General features: G+C 39.4%; 1 protein-coding gene across 6 annotated transcripts in view; it reads left to right on the top strand.

The window, feature by feature from the left end:
* Cog7 (conserved oligomeric Golgi complex subunit 7) overlaps positions 1 to 19,590 on the top strand; it is a 144,606-nt gene that overhangs the window by 90,024 nt on the left and 34,992 nt on the right. For all 6 annotated transcript variants that reach the window (XM_070082768.1, XM_070082777.1, XM_070082757.1 and 3 more), the window contains one exon: positions 1,540 to 1,708. In XM_070082768.1, coding sequence (XP_069938869.1) covers positions 1,540 to 1,708 — 169 coding nt within the window. The remainder of the gene's footprint in view (positions 1 to 1,539; positions 1,709 to 19,590) is intronic.

Below are 19,590 nucleotides of genomic sequence, written 5' to 3'. Positions count from 1 at the left end.
TAGTGTGGAAATTAGGAAATGTGGAGTTGCTAAAAGTATTATTCAGAGGGCTGAGGAAAGGTTGTTGAGGTGGTTTGGTCATTTAGAGAGGTTGGAGCACAGTAGGATGACTTGAAGGGTACATAAATCTGTAGTGGAGGGAAGGAGGGGTAGAGGTCATCCTAGAAAAGGATGGAGAGAAGGGGTAAAAGAGATTTTGTGTGCTTGGACATACAGCAGGCATGTGTGACTGTGTTACACAGGAGTGAGTGGAGACAAATGGCTTTTGGGACTTGATGAGCTATTGGAGTGTGAACAGGGTAATATTTTGTAAAGGGATTCAGGGAAACCAGTTAGCCGGACTTGAATCCTAGAGGTGGAAGTACAGTACCTGCACTTTAAAGGAGGGTTTTGGGATCCTTGCTGTTCAGAGTGACTTAAAAACTGCCATATCTATGTGCCTCTGCAAAGACAGTAATAGTGTAAATGATGGTGAAAGTGTTTCTTTTTTTGGGTCCTCTACCTCAGTGGGAGATGGTCAGCATGTTAAAAAAAAAAAAATGCAGATACAGTGGACCCTCGGTTATCAGCCGTAATCCATTCCAGAAGGTTGGCCTAAATCCAAAAAGGCTGAAAACTGAACTAATATTTCCCATAAGAATTAATGTAAATCCAATTAATCCGTTTCAGACACCCAAAAATATTAACAAAAAATACATTTTTTGAAGATTAACATACATACAGAAAACAATGAGAAATACATATAAAGCATAAATTTTAATGATAAATAAACATTACATACCTTTTATTGAAGACTCTTGCTGGCATATTGAAGAAGGCAGGAGGGGAGATGGAGGTGGGAATCCCCAGCTCCAACTCCCCTCTGTGTAGTGTAGCCTTCCAGGGCTACACTAGCCTAGGGGATGAGTTTAATTGTTTCTAACCTTTAGATTCCATCATAAACAAAGGGAGAAGTAATGAATAATTCATGTCGAGAATTATAAACATATGCATATGAAGGGCGGTTACTGGGTGAGATGCCAGATTCACAGTTTTCTCTAACGCTGAATCAGAGAAAATGTAATGTTTACTCTCCACATATATGCTATGTAACATGTTTCTTATATAATTTTGAAGAAAATATCATTGATGGATTAATGAAAATGTCTGTATTAACCTAAATTAAGACATTTAATGTGCTCAAGATTGATTTATTACGTGTCCAATATGGCTGATCTCTGACATAATGGCTGATAACCAGGATAGAATTTCAGCCAAAAAAACAGGTGAAAACTGAATTGGCCGATATCCAGAATGGCTGATAACCGAGGGTCCACTGTACAGTAGATATTGCAGCATCTGTTGTATCTGTAATAAATTATTTGTTATTATCTATTCGTCATTATAGGGTCAGAGCTATGCTAATGATGTTCCATCTTCAGTGTTTACTTTGTCATATAATTTTTTAAAACTGTCAGCAGTTATAGAATTTACTACTACTTGGACCCCATTCCAAAAATGGTATCTGTATGAAGCGAATATACTTTTTACTCTCCTTAGCTCACAAGTGGATGGTCATTTCCTGCTCTCATAGCAGCTCTTGCCACATATGTAGAACAGTTTACTAGTCGGCTGACTCATGCTGCTCGGCACATTGAAAAGCAGAAAGCTTCTATTACTGATGACTGGACTGTGTTTACTACATGTCTCAATCTTATGCAAGCTGCAGGTAAGATAAAACAAAAAACAGTAACATCTTATATCACCCTACTATTGTAAGAAATGGTCAATATATTGTAGTAAAAAAATAAAAAAATAATAAGACATTATAAGGTTGCAAGAATGTATGGGAAAACTAGGGACTAGAACTATTCTAAAAAATGCCTTTGTGAGCAGGGGCAGTGACAGAATTTCTATACTAGGAAGGGGGCTCAGGGGTGGCTATTTGGTTAGGAGGAGGGGCTAGGAACTTGTTTTGAAGCAATGTATTATTATTTGATTGGGGAGTTTCAGCCCCTGAAGCCTATTTATGAGATACCTATGACTCTATCATGTTGGAGCTTGAGGAATAATGGCAAAGAATCCCCGTGCTTTAAAATGGAAAGACAAAACCATTTTGCCTGTTATCTGGTAGTCAAGCCATTAGAATGAATGATAGGAATCATTGTTGACTGGTTTAAGCAAGAACCTCACACTCAGGATTTTCCTGACTCTTGATTCCTGTGCTCATCCTGGACTATTGCAGGATTTCAGCCCAAATATGATTTTTTTTTTTTACCAACAAATATGACATCACTGATACAGCCACTGGATTAAGGTGTAATTAAGTTGTTTACATGTAGCTACACATGCAGAGTGGTGCAGAAACTCCTTGCAGCAGTAGACAATGACTCAGAGCTTGGAGTGCCAGAATTCTGGCATAAATTCAACATTGCAGATGCTTTACTCCATGTCAGAACTGTATGGGAAATTGTGCCCAAATCAGCAATACATGCAGGCTCGAGAAAATTATGGCCTAGTGTGGTGAATAATTTCATGGGCTTTTCCCCTTAGTTGAGAGTCTAAGTCCTGGAAATTGTTCAGCTGGCAGGTGAGGGCTCTGAAGACCTGCAGCCAGAAGTTGTCAGTGAACTCGTAGAAGATGAGGAAGAAAGAAGTCCAGAGGAAATATTGTCGGAGTTCACTTCTCAAAGAGAAAAGATTCAGACAGTAGAAGAGGATTTGGAAGAAGAGCCTGCAGAGAAACAGTTAATTCTACAACAGTTATATGAGCAGTTCCATGTTGCTACTAAACCTGCAGACTTTTTCACTGAAGAGGACTCTGACACATCTAATGTGAAAGCACTACTCTTAAATGGATGCTGGACCAAGCAGTAATGCCCTACTGTGAGCTCTACTGCTGGGTAACAGCATCTCTGAGATGCACGACAATACTTGAGGGGCTCCTGTGACTAGCAGCTGTGAGTTGATCTCTGCCCACAGTCCCCAGTTATCCACTTTAGCTTATGAAACCCAGCCCTCCACTTCGTCCACCTCAGCCACCTCATTTGTGACTCAGTAGGGTTACAGTAGGGCCCCACTTATATGGCTGGTTAGGTTCCAGGCTACTGCCATAAAGCGGAAACTGCCGTAAAGTGGAACACCCTTTTTTTCCACTTAAAAGTGCATACAAACACTAGATAACAAGCTTACACTTACATATATAAGTTAGCAATAGAACCAGGCATCAAAAAACAATAAAAAAGTACAATACACACATAGTGCACTCATTACTTACCTTAAAATATTTATAGTCTTAATCTAGGGTGAGACAAGTAGTATTTATTGTAAGAAATTAAGTGTGGTATGTATGGTAGTCAGCCAGGCTACCATACCAGGCCAACCCACCTACACATAATATTCTAATACATTTAAGCATCCCAGAGCGATAAAATGTATATACAGTTCACTCATTACTTACCTTAAAATATTTGTAGTCTTAATGTAGGGTCAGGAGTAAGTAAGTGAGATAAAACGAATAAATGAGAGAGAGAAAGAATGAGTGCATGAGAGAGTACAGGCGCAGAGTTATGTAAACAAATCAGGCGAAGGTAAGTTTTGTAAACAAAGTGTACACGTCTGGTTTGTGTACAAGTTACATTGTGTACAGGTTGTCTCTACATTGATACGGTAGAATAAATAAAGAAGAACACTCCCATTCTCATGTAACATCATTTTGAGAAGAAATGATGCTCTGAGTGAAGGCAATGGAAATAAGTCACTCTGACTTTTTTGGGTTATCCTAGGTTCTCTACACATATGTTGTTATGTATGATAATCTATGTAACTGTATTTGTGTATACCTGAATAAACTTACATACATACGAAAGGAATAATTTTCTACAGTTACCCCCAGTAACACATTTTCTCGTATGTTAGATTAGAGAAAATGTTATTCTTGGCATCACTTGTACAAGTTATCTGGCTACCACATCTCATATTTATGTTTATTTATTCTATTGTAGGGTGTATTTATCATCTTTTTATGTTATGTATCGTGTTTATTATATAATTTTGAAAAAAATATCATGGATGGATTAATGAAAATGTGTTTATTAACGTAATATACAACATTTAATGAGACTCGGTGATTATTATTATTATTATTATCATTTCTGTGTACGAATGGTATATAATACCGATAAGATGAGATTAAGACACATGTGCAACATCTGCGTATCTTTATTGTAGACGTTTCGCCATCCAGTGGCTTTATCAATACAAATTCTAGGACATAACTTGAAGACAGTAGAACTATGTACAGAAGATGAGGTAATCAGTCCCTCAACCTAGGAGTAGGTGCGAAGAGCACCATAGTCGTGGAGATTCTGAAGCAGAAGAAAGGATCCTGGCGCTTATATAGTAACGTCAGGTGTAGCAGACGAGGGCATATTCACTGGTAGGCGGGATTCCCCAGTGGAAGTAGGTCCTTCCCAAAGAAATGGGTTAGTTGTAGCAGTAGTTGTCGTAGTCGTGAAGGTTATGTACATGTCCTCAGAATTAAGATTCCATGCTGTTGCAGTGTCTGACAAGTTGTGTACGAATGGTATATAATACCGACAAGATGAGATTAAGACACATGTGCAGCATCTGGGTATCTTTATTGTAGACGTTTCGCCATCCAGTGGCTTTATCAATACAAATTCTAGGACATAACTTGAAGACAGTAGAACTATGTACAACTACTGCTACAACTAACCCATCTCTTTGGGAAGGACCTACTTCCACTGGGGAATCCCGCCTACCAGTGAATATGCACTCGTCTGCTACACCTGACGTTACTATATAAGCGCCAGGATCCTTTCTTCTGCTTCAGAATCTCCACGACTATGGTGCCCTTCGCACCTACTCCTAGGTTGAGGGACGATTACCTCATCTTCTGTACATAGTTCTACTGTCTTCAAGTTATGTCCTAGAATTTGTATTGATAAAGCCACTGGATGGCGAAACGTCTACAATAAAGATACCCAGATGTTGCACATGTGTCTTAATCTCATCATTATCATTTCTAATATGGCATCACTTGTGCAAGTCGTCTGCTACCACATCTCATATTTATGTTTATTTATTCTATTGTGGGGTGTATTTATCATCTTTTTATGTTATGCATCGTGTTTTTTATATAATTTTGAAAAAATATCATAGATGGATTAATGAAAATGTGTATTTAACGTAATATACGACATTTAAATGAGACTCGATGATTATTATTATCATTACTAATATGACGTCTGGAGACATAAGACACTCTTACTGATTTTAATGTGTACCTGCATGCCAGCACAGTATGTAAGTTTATTTAAGTACAGGTATACATAAGTATAATTATCAGAGTATATATAAAATATGAAATAACTTTTAAAAACATTTGAAATATTGGAGTTTCCAGACAAAATGGAGAGACTTAGTGCTTACTGAGCTCACGAAGAATGTAAACAAACAGGGTGGGGCGCGGTTACCGTATTAGAAAGTCAGGTGGGGGGAGCCGTATAGCGAGTTTTGGTCATAATTTGAAATGACCGTATTAGCGGAACGCCGTAAAGTGAAACGCCGTAAAGCGGGGCCCTGCTGTATATCAAGACTTTCCACTAATGTCAGGCAACAACAACAGCAACAGCAGCAACCATAATTTAAGGTATGTGTATTTAAATTGCTAAACTTCATTAAGTTATGCAAGGGTAAATCGTAATTAAACTCTTTGACTGTCGGTGTCGTATATATACGTCTTATGAGCTAGTGTTTTTTGACGTATTAATAAGCCAAAATTCTAATGACTTCAAGTCAAGCGGGAGAAAGCTGGTAGGCCCACATGTGAGAGAATGGGTTTGTGGTGTCAGTGTGTGCATTATAAAAAAAATCCAGCACGCAGTGCATAGTGAGAGAAGAAACCCTCCGTGTTTTTGATTAAAACGCTGACTTTGAAGTGTTTTTTGTATAGTATTTATGGTTGTATTCTCACTTTCTTGGTCTCATTTGATAGAATGGAAGATATATTACATAAATAGAAATGATTTTGATTGGTTTCATGATGAAAAAGACCTTGAAATTGAGCTCAAATTAGTGGAAATGTTTGATTTTTGCTGATGTTGAAGTGTAAACAAATGAGGTCACTGTCCAATAAGTGTCCAATTAGCCATTCTGATATGCAGTCATGAATGGGTTGACAATATTTATACAATTATTACAATAATGCAGTAGTCTACATAACAGTAAATCTTCTATTTTTTGTGTGAATAAAAATTCAAAATAGAAAGCAAGAGTAATATAAGAGGAGCCTGGAGATGTGATTAATGAACAAAGAAAATGTTATTTTAGTGCCGGGAATGTCTGCATTATTTATTCTGGACCCTATTTTGAAATTGGCATCCTTTTTAATTTGTGTGAAATTGGCCAAATTGCCAACTTCTGACCACTTTATTAAGTAATTGAAATCAGTAAATGGGCAGTTTCTTGTACTTAGTTGATAGAACAACTGGAGCTCTAAAGAAATAGCTATGAGTTTGGTCAACTGAAACAATGGAATTGACCAAAAATAGGGCTCAAAGTGGGCGAAATTGCTGATGCGTATATATCGTCGAGATCGCTAACTTCGTGAGAGTGTAATTCCATAAGTTTTTCATCAAATTTTGTACTTTTGGTGTCATTACCATTGGAAAAAGATTCTCTATCATTTCATAAGAAAAAATAATTTTTTTCTTTGAATATTTTGTGAAACAGAGACACTTCAGGATTTGGGGTCTCGACAATCAAAAGGTTACTCATACTGTAATAACATGCTATAATATGCCTATAAAATCTTCATGCCTTTTACAACATTTTACAAAGCATAGTGTATAATTTTAGGTGAATTGTGTTTAAAATAAAAGTTTTTTGGCTTTTTGTTGGAGGTGGCACATAACCAAATATTTTCCACGAGTTGTTCACTCCATCTGTTGTGTTTTCACATGCTTCGTTTTTCTGGATCATAACACTTGCGAAAGGTGGTTGTCTTCCGTATGTCATGCTCATATTAACCCGTAAACGGTCCAAACGTATATATACGTTTTTTCAACATTTGAAAGTGTGTAAAAAAAGTAGATCTTTTTGTTTTTTACATTTGAAAATGTGTAAAAAAAATTTTGAGCTACTTTTTTTTTGTTACATTTGAAAATATGTAAAAAAAACGTAGATCTACTTTTGTAGCACTACACATGTGAACGTAGATCTGCTTGGACCATTTACGGGTTAATAAGAAAAAAAGCTTTTCCATTGCTTTTTCACATTATGTATCTTGTGCCACAGATACAGGTGAAAACCAATTCTTGTTTTAAAAGTGTAATATTCCTCCAGCTCTAAAGATATGGAAACTTCCAGTAACCTCTCAAACAAAAATATGGTATTGTGGTTTTCTGATGAAGGGACATGTCATTTATTTATTTATTTATTTATTTATTTATTTAGAAATTTTAGCATACAAACAGAGGTACAAAAAATACAGGTAAGAGCAGCATGCCAAAGCCACTTATATGCATAGCATTACAGGCTGGCTTAAAATTAACTTAAGATTAACTAAGCAATGATGAAATCAGTGATAAGACATTATTGTAAACAGATAACTATAAAATACAAATGAGTATTACAAAGACAGGTCCTATGGTTGCATGCATTGCTGTTCATTCAGTAGAATGGAGTATTCTGTTAGGTAGTGTATTTAAAAAAATAACAAAGTTAGGTTTAACATTTGTGTGATATAATTGTGAGTAACATTTAGGATATACAATTTATATGGTTCAGTTATTCAGTATTTATTTGGTTTTGAGTGAGTAAGTGAACTTTGAGAAGAGACTTGAATTTATAAACAGGTAGTGTTTCTTTTATATTTACAGGTAATGAATTCCAGATTTTAGGGCCTTTTATGTGCATTGAGTTTTTGCATAGCGTGAGATGGACACGAGGAACATCAAAGAGTGATCTGTGCCTTGTATTATGGTCATGTGTTCTGTTGAGGTTGGCAAGGAGATGTTTGAGGGGAGGGTTAATATCAGAGTTAAGTGTTCTATGTATGTAATAAGTGCAATAATAAGTATGGATGTTTTGTATGGTGAGTAGGTTGAGTGTTTTGAATATTGGTGGAGTGTGCTGCCTGTAGTGAGAATTTGTTATCATTCTAACTGCAGCCTTTTGTTGGGTAATTAGTGGTCTGAGATGGTTAGTTGTTGTTGAGCCCCATGCACAAATTCCATAGGTGAGATAGGGGTAAATAAGAGAGTGATAAAGGGCCAGGAGGGCTGACTGTGGAACGTAGTACCGTATCTTCGATAGTATGCCTACAGTCTTGGAAATTTTCTTAGAAATTTGTTGTATATGTGTATGAAATTTGAGTCTATTATCGAGGTGGATTCCTAAGAATTTTCCCTCTGTTAGCTTTGTGATAGGTGATCCGTTTATCGTTATGTTAAGAGGTACATCTGTAGCTCTGCTACCAAACTGAATGAAGTAGGTTTTGTCAATGTTTAGTGCAAGTTTGTTAGTCCTCATCCAGGTAGATATTTTCTGTAATTCGGTGTTTACAGTATTGGCTAGCGTGACTGGGCTCGGGTGAGAGAAGACGTATGTGGTGTCGTCTGCAAAAAGTGTGGGTTTGAGTAATTGCGAAGCATTTGGTAGGTCATTTATGTATAGGAGAAAGAGAAGAGGGCCAAGGACACTTCCCTGTGGGACACCAACTGTAATTGGTTGTGCGGAAGAGCTTGCCCCATTTGCGTACACATATTGGCTTCTGTTGCTGAGGTAAGACTTGAGGTAGTTGAGGGAGTGCCCTCTAATACCATAGTGTGACAATTTTACGTGGAGCAAGTCATGGTCAACTGTATCAAAAGCTTTACGTAAGTCAATGAAGATCCCCAGTGGGACTTCTTTTTTCTCTATTGCAGTGTATATATGTTCTAGCATGTGTATAATAGCATCATTAGTATTTTTATTAGGCCTGAATCCAAATTGGCAGGGGTTGAGAATGTTATGGGAGATGAGGTAAACCTGAGTGTAAACCTGAATAGTAAATATTACTTATCAACCACATTCATTGATCGGTTTTAGCCTCTTTTGAGTTACCTTAAGTTGAATGTGAATTCAGGAAGTGGATTATGATTACTGAGACTACTTAAACTTCTTATTTTAAATTTTCCTCCTACCTTTATTCCTTTATACTGTTAACATTCTTTGTCTTTGTGCTGGTGTGTGCTGACAGTTGTCATTAGTTTTTTTTTTTTTTTAATTATGGGTTTGGCTTCCAGCAAGGTTAAGGTGCTCTCCCATAGTGCCTACGCTGAAACAGAGTTGTAAGAGGCCAGTCTATTTATAGGTTAGGTAACATTATCACAGCCTGAATGAGACAGGAAAGTATATTTACCCCATGTGAGTGGATGTTTATAATTAATTAATCTAGTTGGGTTCATACAAAAAGCCAGTGGGTAGAATTTTTTAATAGATAAAAGCAATGGGATAGTTGTTCATACATTAATGAATACAGGTCTGCCATCACAAATCCGGCATCAGTGGGACCTGTAGTGTGCCGGATTACGGAGTGGTTAGGTTAGAATACACTTAATAAAGTTAACCAACTTACACAAGAAAGTTCATTGAACATCGGCAAAAATCAAACATTTCTGCTACTTTGAGCTCAATTTCAAGTTACTTTTTGTCATGAAACCAATCAAAATCATATCTATTTCTGAAATATACCTTCCATTCTATCAAATGAGATCATAAAAACAAGAATATAACCATAAAAAACATATGAAAATGTACCATTAAGAGGTGGCTAATGGCTGAGAAGTGAACTCTGTTAGTTATGGTCTGATTTTTTTAATTTTTGGTGTATGTTAAGAAGCATCTTTCTATCATACATTGCCCAGGTTTCAACAAGATAGCCCAACAGACAACTGAGAAAAAATATTTACCAAAAATCATATATGGCAAGCCCAAGTCAGGTACTGAAAATAAGTCACTTTGACTTTTTTTGGATTATCCTCGGTTCTCTATACATATGCTGCTATGTATGATAATCTGTGTGTGTGTATTTTGTGTATACCTGAATAAACACTTATTTCTATTCTCTCGACTGAGTACAGTAGGGCCCCACTTATTCAGCAGGTTAGGTTCCAGGCTACTGCCGGAAAGCAGAACTCCATTTTTTTCATTTATAAATGCATATAAATGCCAGATAACAAGTTTAACATGTATTAAGTTAGCAATAGAACTAGGCATTAAAAAGTAAAATACACACACAGTACACTCATTATTTAATTCAAAATATTTGCAGTCTTAATGTAGGGCAAAAGGTGAGTAGTATTTACTCTAAGAATTCAGGTGTGGTAGCCCTCCTGGCCACCCCACCCACACATACTATACTACGATGCTTAAGGCTCCCTAGAGTGATAAAATGCTTATACAGTACACGCATTACTTACCCTAAAATATTTGTAGTCTTAATGGTCTTAGTGTAGGGTGAGAGGTGAAAAGTATTTATTTGTAGAAAGCCATGTCTTGCTACTTCTTCTTGCATTTAGGTCACACTACACATACATGTACAAGCATATATATACACACACACACCCCTCTGGGTTTTCTTCTATTTTCTTTCTAGTTCTTGTTTATTTCCTCTTACCTCCATGGGGAAGTGGAACAGAATTCTTCCTCCGTAAGCCATGCGTGTTGTAAGAGGCGACTAAAATGCCGGGAGCAAGGGGCTAGTAACCCCTTCTCCTGTATATATTACTAAATTTAAAAAGAGAAACTTTAGTTTTTTCTTTTGGGCCACCCCGCCTCGGTGGGATACGGCTGGTATGTTGAAAGAAAGAAGAAAGCCATGTGGGAGGTATGGCATCCTGCCTGGCCACTTATACCTATGCTTCCTAGAGTGATAAAATGCCTATGTAGTACACTCATTAATTACCTTAAAATATTTGTAGTCTTAATGTACGGTGAGAGGTGAGTTTTATTTGTATGAAGTAAAGTTGGGAAGTATGGGTAGCCAGGAAGGGCAGCCCTCCCAACCCCACCCACACATAATTTTATTTATTTACTTATTTATTTATTTTTTATTTGGACATGATACATAGTTGTACAAGGAAATATAGTGATTGGGTGTACATGCCAAAAGCCCCTTGTATGCAGAGCATTATGGGTGGGCTTAAAATTAACTTAAGATTAACTAAGCATGATATATTCATCCGTAAAAATTGCAGTAAACAAATTACAACATGAAGTACAAATGAGTATTTCCAATAAGAAGCATTAAAGTTGTACAAATTTGTAGCTTAACAGTGTACAAGTTGCCTGGCTACCACAAGTTGCCTGGCTACCACAAGTTGCCTGGCTACCACAAGTTACCTGGCTACCACAAGTTGCCTGGCTATCACAAGTCACCTGGCTACCACAAGTCCTACAAGTCGCCTGGCTACCACAAGTCCTACAAGTCGCCTGGCTACCATATCTCATATTTATGTTAATTTATTTTACTGTGGGGTGTATTTAGATGGATTAAGCAAAAGTTCTATATTGACGTTTTATACGATATTTAATGCTCCTTAGAGTGTTATTATTATTATCATTATTAATATGGCAGCTTCAAGACTAATAAGACACTCTTAGCGATTTTAATGTGTACCTGCATGCCAGCACAGTGTGTGTTTATTTAGGTACAGGTACACATACGTATCAGTTATAATAATAATGTAGGTATATAGTCTGCCTGGGCTACATACCTACACCTACCTACATTTTTTTTTTTTTTCAACAAACTGGCTGTATCCCACCAAGGTAGGGTGGCCCAAAAAGAAAAATGAAAGTTTCTCTTTTTAAATTTAGTAATTTATACAGGAGAAGGGGTTACTAGCCCCTTGCTCCCGGCATTTTAGTTGCCTCTTACAACACGCATGGCTTACGGAGGTTTCAGGTGTTGGGATACGTTTGGAAGATCATTGATGTAAATGAGGAAGAGCAGAGGTCAAGGACACTTCCCTGTGGAACTCCAGTATCAAGTGGCCATGTTGATGATGCTGTGTCTTTAATGGTGACATACTGATACCTATTAGTAAGGTAGGATTTAAAATATGCAAGCGTATGGCCTCTTATACCATAATGATCAAGTTTGTGGAGTAGGATGCCGTGGTCTACTGTGTCAAAAGCTTTTCTTAGGTCAATGGAAATTCCTAGTGGATATTCCTTATTTTCCAATGCTGTGTAAAGCAGATCTAGCATTTTTACAATTGCATCATTAGTGCTTTTATTTTTCCTGAAACCAAATTGGTAGGGGTTGAGTATGTTTTGTGCCGTTATAAATGAATACAGTCTCCTGTGCAGGAGTTTCTCGAATATTTTGGATAGCAATGGTAAGTTTGATATTGGCCTATAGTTGTTTACATCTGTTGGGTCACCACCTTTATGTATTGGTGTAACCCTTGCTGTCTTGAGTAGATTCGGGAAGGTGCTAGTTTCTAGTGACTTGTTAAAAAGTAATGAAATAGCATGCGAAAGGACATGGGCCGCTCACTTGTACAATAATGGTGGGACATGAGACAGGTTCCCTGAGTTATTTTTAAGTGTCTTTATGATCTCAGTGACTTCGGTAGGCTCAGTTGGTACAAGATCGAAGGAATTTGGGAAATTCCCATCTAGATAGTCCCCAGCATGGGCGTTGGTACGTGGGATTTTACTGGCAAGATTAGATCCTATGGTTTAGAAGAAGTCGTTTATCTTGTTAGCTGTTTCAGTGGGATGCAGTGGTGTTTTGTTAGGTTTAGTTAGGACAATATTCATGTTTTTTTTCAGTTTGTGGGTGCCCAGAATCTGAGAGAGTGTTTTCCAGGTCTTTTTTATATCTCCTCTTGTGTCAGTGAATCTGCTGGAGTAGTACAATTGTTTGGCTTTCTTTATTACTTTGGTGAGAACTGATGAATAGTGTTTAAGAATATCTTTGTGTATTAAGCCCTGTCTATATTGCTTTTCATATTGGTGTTTATCAGTGGATTTCAGGATGTTGCTGGTTAGCCATGGGCAACCGAGCCGTTTATTTGTGACCTGTTTCGTTTTTATAGGACAATGTTTGTTGTATAGTCTAAGTAATTTGTTAAGAAAAATGTCTGTCCAATCGTCAGTACCATTGGCCTTGGAGAATTCTGTAGGCCAGTCAACAGTCTCTAGGTCTGCTGTGAACTTCCTTATTGAGGCCTCATCATGGAGTCTAAATGAAACTTTGTTGTATTCCAGTGGTGGTTTACTAATGTTTGTTAAGAGGAAGGTAGGGTAGTGGTCTGTAGTGTTGTCTGTAATTATCGCTGATTTAACCCTTTGACTGTCGAAGGGCCCAATCCTGAAGTGTCTCCTGGTGTCGCAAAATATTCGAAAAAAAAAAAATTATTTTTTCTTATGAAAATGTTAAGATTATTTTTCTGATTGTTTTAGTCCCCAAAAAAAAAATTTTCCCATCAGTACTTACCGAGATATAGAGGCATGAAGTTTGCAGAAAATGAGCCGCGTATGGCAACAGCGGCGACTGCCGCTCACCCGGTAAACTTTAGTTTACTTGTATTTGAAGGTTTGTTGTTTTTTTCACTATTTTATTTTTTCACATAACTTATGTGGCCTATGAGACCAAAGTAAGGTGCAATGTACATATATACACTCGTTGTATACAACACAATTCTTGCTTCAGGTTTCTGGAGTTTACCTGGAGTTTACCTGGAGAGAGTTCCGGGGGTCAACGCCCCCGCGGCCCGGTCTGAGACCAGGCCTCCTGGTGGATCAGAGCCTGATCAGCCAGGCTGTTGCTGCTGGCTGCACGCAAACTAACATACGAGCCACAGCCCGGCTGATCCGGAACTGACTTTAGGTGCTTGTCCAGTGCCAGCTTGAAGACTGCCAGGGGTCTGTTGGTAATCCCCCTTATGTGTGCTGGGAGGCAGTTGAACAGTCTCGGGCCCTGACACTTATTGTATGGTCTCTTAACGTGCTAGTGACACCCCTGCTTTTCATTGGGGGATGGTGCATCGTCTGCCAAGTCTTTTGCTTTCGTAGTGGGTGATTTTTCGTGTGCAAGTTCGGTACTAGTCCCTCTAGGATTTTCCAGGTGTATATAATCATGTATCTCCCTCCCTCCTGCGTTCCAGGGAATACAGGTTTAGGAACCCTCAAGCGCTCCCAATAATTGAGGTGTTTTATCTCCGCTTATGCGCGCCGTGAAAGTTCTCTGTACATTTTCTAGGTCGGCAATTTCACCTGCCTTGAAAGGTGCTGTTAGTGTGCAGCAATATTCCAGCCTAGGTAGAACAAGTGACCTGAAGAGTGTCATCATGGGCTTGGCCTCCCTAGTTTTGAAGGTTCTCATTATCCATCCTGTCATTTTTCTAGCAGATGCGATTGATACAGTGTTATGGTCCTTGAAGGTGAGATCCTCCGACATGATCACTCCCAGGTCTATAATATATATATCTATAATATCTATAATATATATACACATATATAGTCACTAGATACTTTCATAAAACTCCTATTATCACCCTTCAGCAAGCTTGTCTTGTGTGGGAGTGTGTGGCTTATAATTGTTTTGAGTCAGGAGTCGGCAGCTGTCAAAATGACATATTGTCTCATTAGTCACTGCCCCTACCGCCTGTCAAAACAATGGGGTCGGATGCTGCTTCCCCCTCCATTCTATCTAATTATCTTTCTCCCTCATTCTATCTCTTTCAATCTGTCTCTCTTTCTCTCTCTCTGTCTATCTCTGTCTCATTTTTTTTATTATTATCACACTGGCCGATTCCCACCAAGGCAGGGTGGCCCGAAAAAGAAAAACTTTCACCATCATTCACTCCATCACTGTCTTGCCAGAAGGGTGCTTTACACTACAGTTTTTAAACTGCAACATTAACACCCCTCCTTCAGAGTGCAGGCACTGTACTTCCCATCTCCAGGACTCAAGTCCGGCCTGCCGGTTTCCCTGAATCCCTTCATAAATGTTACTTTGCTCACACTCCAACAGCACGTCAAGTATTAAAAACCATTTGTCTCCATTCACTCCTATCAAACACGCTCATGCATGCCTGCTGGAAGTCCAAGCCCCTCGCACACAAAACCTCCTTTACCCCTCCTCCAACCTTTCCTAGGCGACCCCTACCCCCGCCTTCCTTCCACTACAGACTGATACACTCTTGAAGTCATTCTGTTTCGCTCCATTCTCTCTACATGTCCGAACCACCTCAACAACCCTTCCTCAGCCCTCTGGACAACAGTTTTGGTAATCCCGCACCTCCTCCTAACTTCCAAACTACGAATTCTCTGCATTATATTCACACCACACATTGCCCTCAGACATGACATCTCCACTGCCTCCAGCCTTCTCCTGCAACATTCATCACCCATGCTTCACCCACCCTATAAGAGGCGTTGGTAAACTATACTCTCATACATTCCCTCTTTGCCTCCAAGGACAAAGTTCTTTGTCTCCACAGACTCCTAAGTGCACCACTCACTCTTTTCCCTCATCAATTCTATGATTCACCTCATCTTTCATAGACCCATCCGCTGACACGCCCTCCACTCCCAAATATCTGAATAGGTTCACCTCCTCCATACTCTCTCCCTCCAATCTGATATCCAATCTTTCATCACCTAATCTTTTTGTTATCCTCATAACCTTACTCTTTCCTGTATTCACCTTTAATTTTCTTCTTTTGCACACCCTACCAAATTCATCCACCAATCTCTGCAACTTCTCTTCCGAATCTCCCAAGAGCACAGTGTCATCAGCAAAGAGCAGCTGTGACAACTCCCACTTTGTGTGTGATTCTTTATCTTTTAACTCCACGCCTCTTGCCAAGACCCTCGCATTTACTTCTCTTACAACCCCATCTATAAATATATTAAACAACCATGGTGACATCACACATCCTTGTCTAAGGCCTACTTTTACTGGGAAAAAATTTCCCTTTCTTTCCTACATACTCTAACTTGAGGCCTCACTATCCTCGTAAAAACTCTTCACTGCTTTCAGTAACCTACCTCCTACACCATACACTTGCAACATCTGCCACATTGCCCCCTATCCACCCTGTCATACGCCTTTTCCAAATCCATAAATGCCACAAAGACCTCTTTAGCCTTATCTAAATACTGTTCACTTATATGTTTCACTGTAAACACCTGGTCCACACCCCCCACCCCTACCTTCCTAAAGCCTCCTTGTTCATCTGCTATCCTATTCTCCGTCTTACTCTTAATTCTTTCAATTATAACTCTACCATACACTTTACCAGGTACACTCGACAGACTTATCCCCCTATAATTTTTGCACTCTCTTTTATCCCCTTTGCCTTTATACAAAGGAACTATGCATGCTCTCTGCCAATCCCTTAGGTACCTTACCCTCCTTCCATACATTTATTAAATAATTGCACCAACCACTCCAAAACTATATCCCCACCTGCTTTTAACATTTTTATCTTTATCCCATCAATCCCGGCTGCCTTACCCCCTTTCATTTTACCTACTGCCTCACTGAACTTCCCCACACTCACAACTGGCTCTTCCTCCTCACTCCTACAAGATGTTATTCCTCCTTGCCCTCCCTATACACGAAATCACAGCTTCCCTATCTTCATCAACATTTAACAATTCCTCAAAATATTCCCTCCATCTTAACCCTCTAACTCTCCATTTAATAACTCTCCTCTCCTATTTTTAACTGACAAATCCATTTGTTCTCTAGGCTTTCTTAACTTGTTAATCTCACTCCAAAACTTTTTCTTATTTTCAACAAAATTTGTTGATAACATCTGACCCACTCTCTCATTTGCTCTCTTTTTACATTGCTTCACCACTCTCTTAACCTCTCTCTTTTTCTCCATATACTCTTCCCTCCTTGCATCACTTCTACTTTGTAAAAACTTCTCATAGGTACACATAAATACAACTATACATAGTGTAAATTACCTAGGATAACCCAAAAAATCCAGACAAAGTGCTATACTCTGCTTGAAGATGTGAGTAAACGTGATGATGACACAGTCTTGTGGCTCTCTCTGAGACAGAGCTAGACGGATAGACAGGGAGTTTGGCAGACAGACAAATAGACAGACAGACAAATGTTTGTTCGTCGTCATCTTCTCCTCCTCCTCCTCCTCCTCCTCCTCCTTCTCCTCCTTCTCCTTCTCCTCCTTCTCCTTCTCCTCCTTCTCCTCCTCCTCCTTCTCCTCCTCCTTCTCCTCCTTCCTCCTCCTCCTCCCTCTTCCTCCTCCTTCCTCCTCCTTCCTCCTCCTTCCTCCTCCTTTTTCCTCCTCTTCTTCCTTCCTCCTCTTCCTCCTCCTCCTCCTCCGTTTTCCTCTTCGTCGTCGTCGTCGTCCTCCTCCTCCTCCTCCTCCCTCCTCTTCTTCCTCTTCCTCCTCTTCCTCCTCTTCCTCCTCTTCCTCTTCCTCCCCTCCTCCTCCTCCTCCTCCTCCTCCTCCTCCTCCTCCTCCTCCTCCTCCTCCTCCTCCTCCTCCTCCTCCTCCTCCTCCTCCTCCTCCTCCTTCTCCTCCTCCTCCTCCTCCTCCTCGCTCTTGACAGATGGACAGCTGCCCCCCTCCCTCCACCCTCGTTTACCCTCATCAAAGGTCAGCTCTTATCAGATGTTATCTCCCCTTATCTTGTCACTGTCATGGGGTGAACTATTTTCATGCCTCAAGGGAACATATTATTACATATTATTATTATTAGGTATTAGGTATTATTCTTATTCTTATTCTTATTCTTCTTCTTATTCTTCTTCTTATTCTTATTCTTCTTCTTATTCTTCTTCTTATTCTTCTTCTTATTCTTCTTCTTATTCTTCTTCTTATTCTTCTTCTTATTCTTCTTCTTATTCTTCTTCTTATTCTTCTTCTTATTCTTCTTCTTATTCTTCTTATTCTTCTTCTTATTCTTCTTCTTCTTCTTCTTCTTCTTCTTCTTCTTCTTCTTCTTCTTCTTCTTCTTCTTCTTCTTCTTCTTCTTCTTCTTCTTCTTCTTCTTCTTCTTCTTCTTCTTCTTCTTCTTCTTCTTCTTCTTCTTCTTCTTCTTCTTCTTCTTCTTCTTCTTCTTCTTCTTCTTCCTTCCTCCTTCCTCCTTCCTTCCTCCTTCCTCCTTCCTCCCTCCCTCCTCCTCCCTCCTCCTCCCTCCTCCTCCTCCTTCCTCCTCCTCCTCCTTCCTCCTTCCTCCTCCTCCTTCCTCCTCCTCCTCCTCCCTCCTCCCTCCTTCCTCCTCCTTCCTCCTCCTTCCTTCCTTCCTCCTCCTTCCTTCCTCCTCCTCCTCCTCCTTCCTTCCTCCTCCTCCCTTCCTTCCTCCTCCTCCTTCCTTCCTCCTCCTCCTTCTTCCTTCCTCTTCCTCTTCCTCTTCCTCCATTGCTTTTGGTCTCAAACTCCTCGAAATCATGAAATTGATCTTCACTGACACTTCCATCTATGTTAGAGCATCACTTGGGAAGAGAAGAGTCCCAGATTTGCTGGGGAGTCACATATTTCTTACCGCTAGACATGCTCAAAAAGGACGACTGAAATGGTATTCCCACAATGCACCACTGGCTCCCCGATTTTTTTTATATGGTGCACACTGACCATGGAGACCCATTCTCTCACATGTGGGCCTACCAGCTTTCTCCTGCTTGATTTGAAGCCGCTAGAATTTATGCGTATAGATACGTGTTAAACACGGTATCTCCTATGACGTACATATACGACCGCGACAGTCAAAGGGTTAAGGGGGGCTAGTATATTGGTCCATATGTGGTCTATTATGGTTGCACTTGTCTCAGTGAGCCTGGTTGGTTTAGTTGTTGTTGGTATGAGAAGTGTGTTGTTCATATTGTTGATGAAATCAGTTACAGGCTGATCATCTAGTAGGCCAAGGTTGATATTGAAGTTGCCAAAGAATAGATCATTTCTGCTACTTTGAGGTATATTTCAAGGTACTTTTCATCATGAAAGCAATCAGAATTATATCTGTTTCTGTAACATATTTTCCATTTTATCAAATGAGACAAAAACGAGAATACAACCATAAAAACCATACAAAAATATACTGCTAAGGGGCAGCTAATGGCTAAGAAATGAGCTCCATTATTTATGGTCCAATTTCTTTCATTTTTGGTGTACATTGCCCATGTTTCAATAGATAGTACAGTGGACCCCCGCATACCGTTGGCCTTACATAATGTTAAATTCGCATACCGCTACATTTTATCGCTGAGATTTTGCCTCGCATACCGCTAAAAAACCCACTCAATGCTGTTCGTCCGAGACGCGATAATGTGCGCCCTTAGCCAGCCTCATATGTTCCGCCGGTGGCATTGTTTACCAGCCAGCCTCCGCGGTAACATCCAAGCATACAATCGGAACATTTCGTATTATTACAGTGTTTCTGGTGATTTTATCTGCAAAATAAGTGATCATGGGCCCCAAGAAAGCTTCTAGTGCCAACCCTACAGGAATAAGGGTGAGAATTACTATAGAGATGAAGAAAGAGATCATTGATAAGTATGAAAGTGGAATGCGTGTCTCCGAGCTGGCCAGGTTGTATAGTAAACCC

Source organism: Cherax quadricarinatus, chromosome 1 (genome assembly GCF_038502225.1).
Source record: "Cherax quadricarinatus isolate ZL_2023a chromosome 1, ASM3850222v1, whole genome shotgun sequence".
Classification (NCBI taxonomy): Eukaryota; Metazoa; Arthropoda; class Malacostraca; order Decapoda; family Parastacidae; genus Cherax; species Cherax quadricarinatus.
The sequence above is the reverse complement of the archived record's forward strand: the minus strand, read 5'-3'. Positions and strand labels throughout refer to the sequence as shown.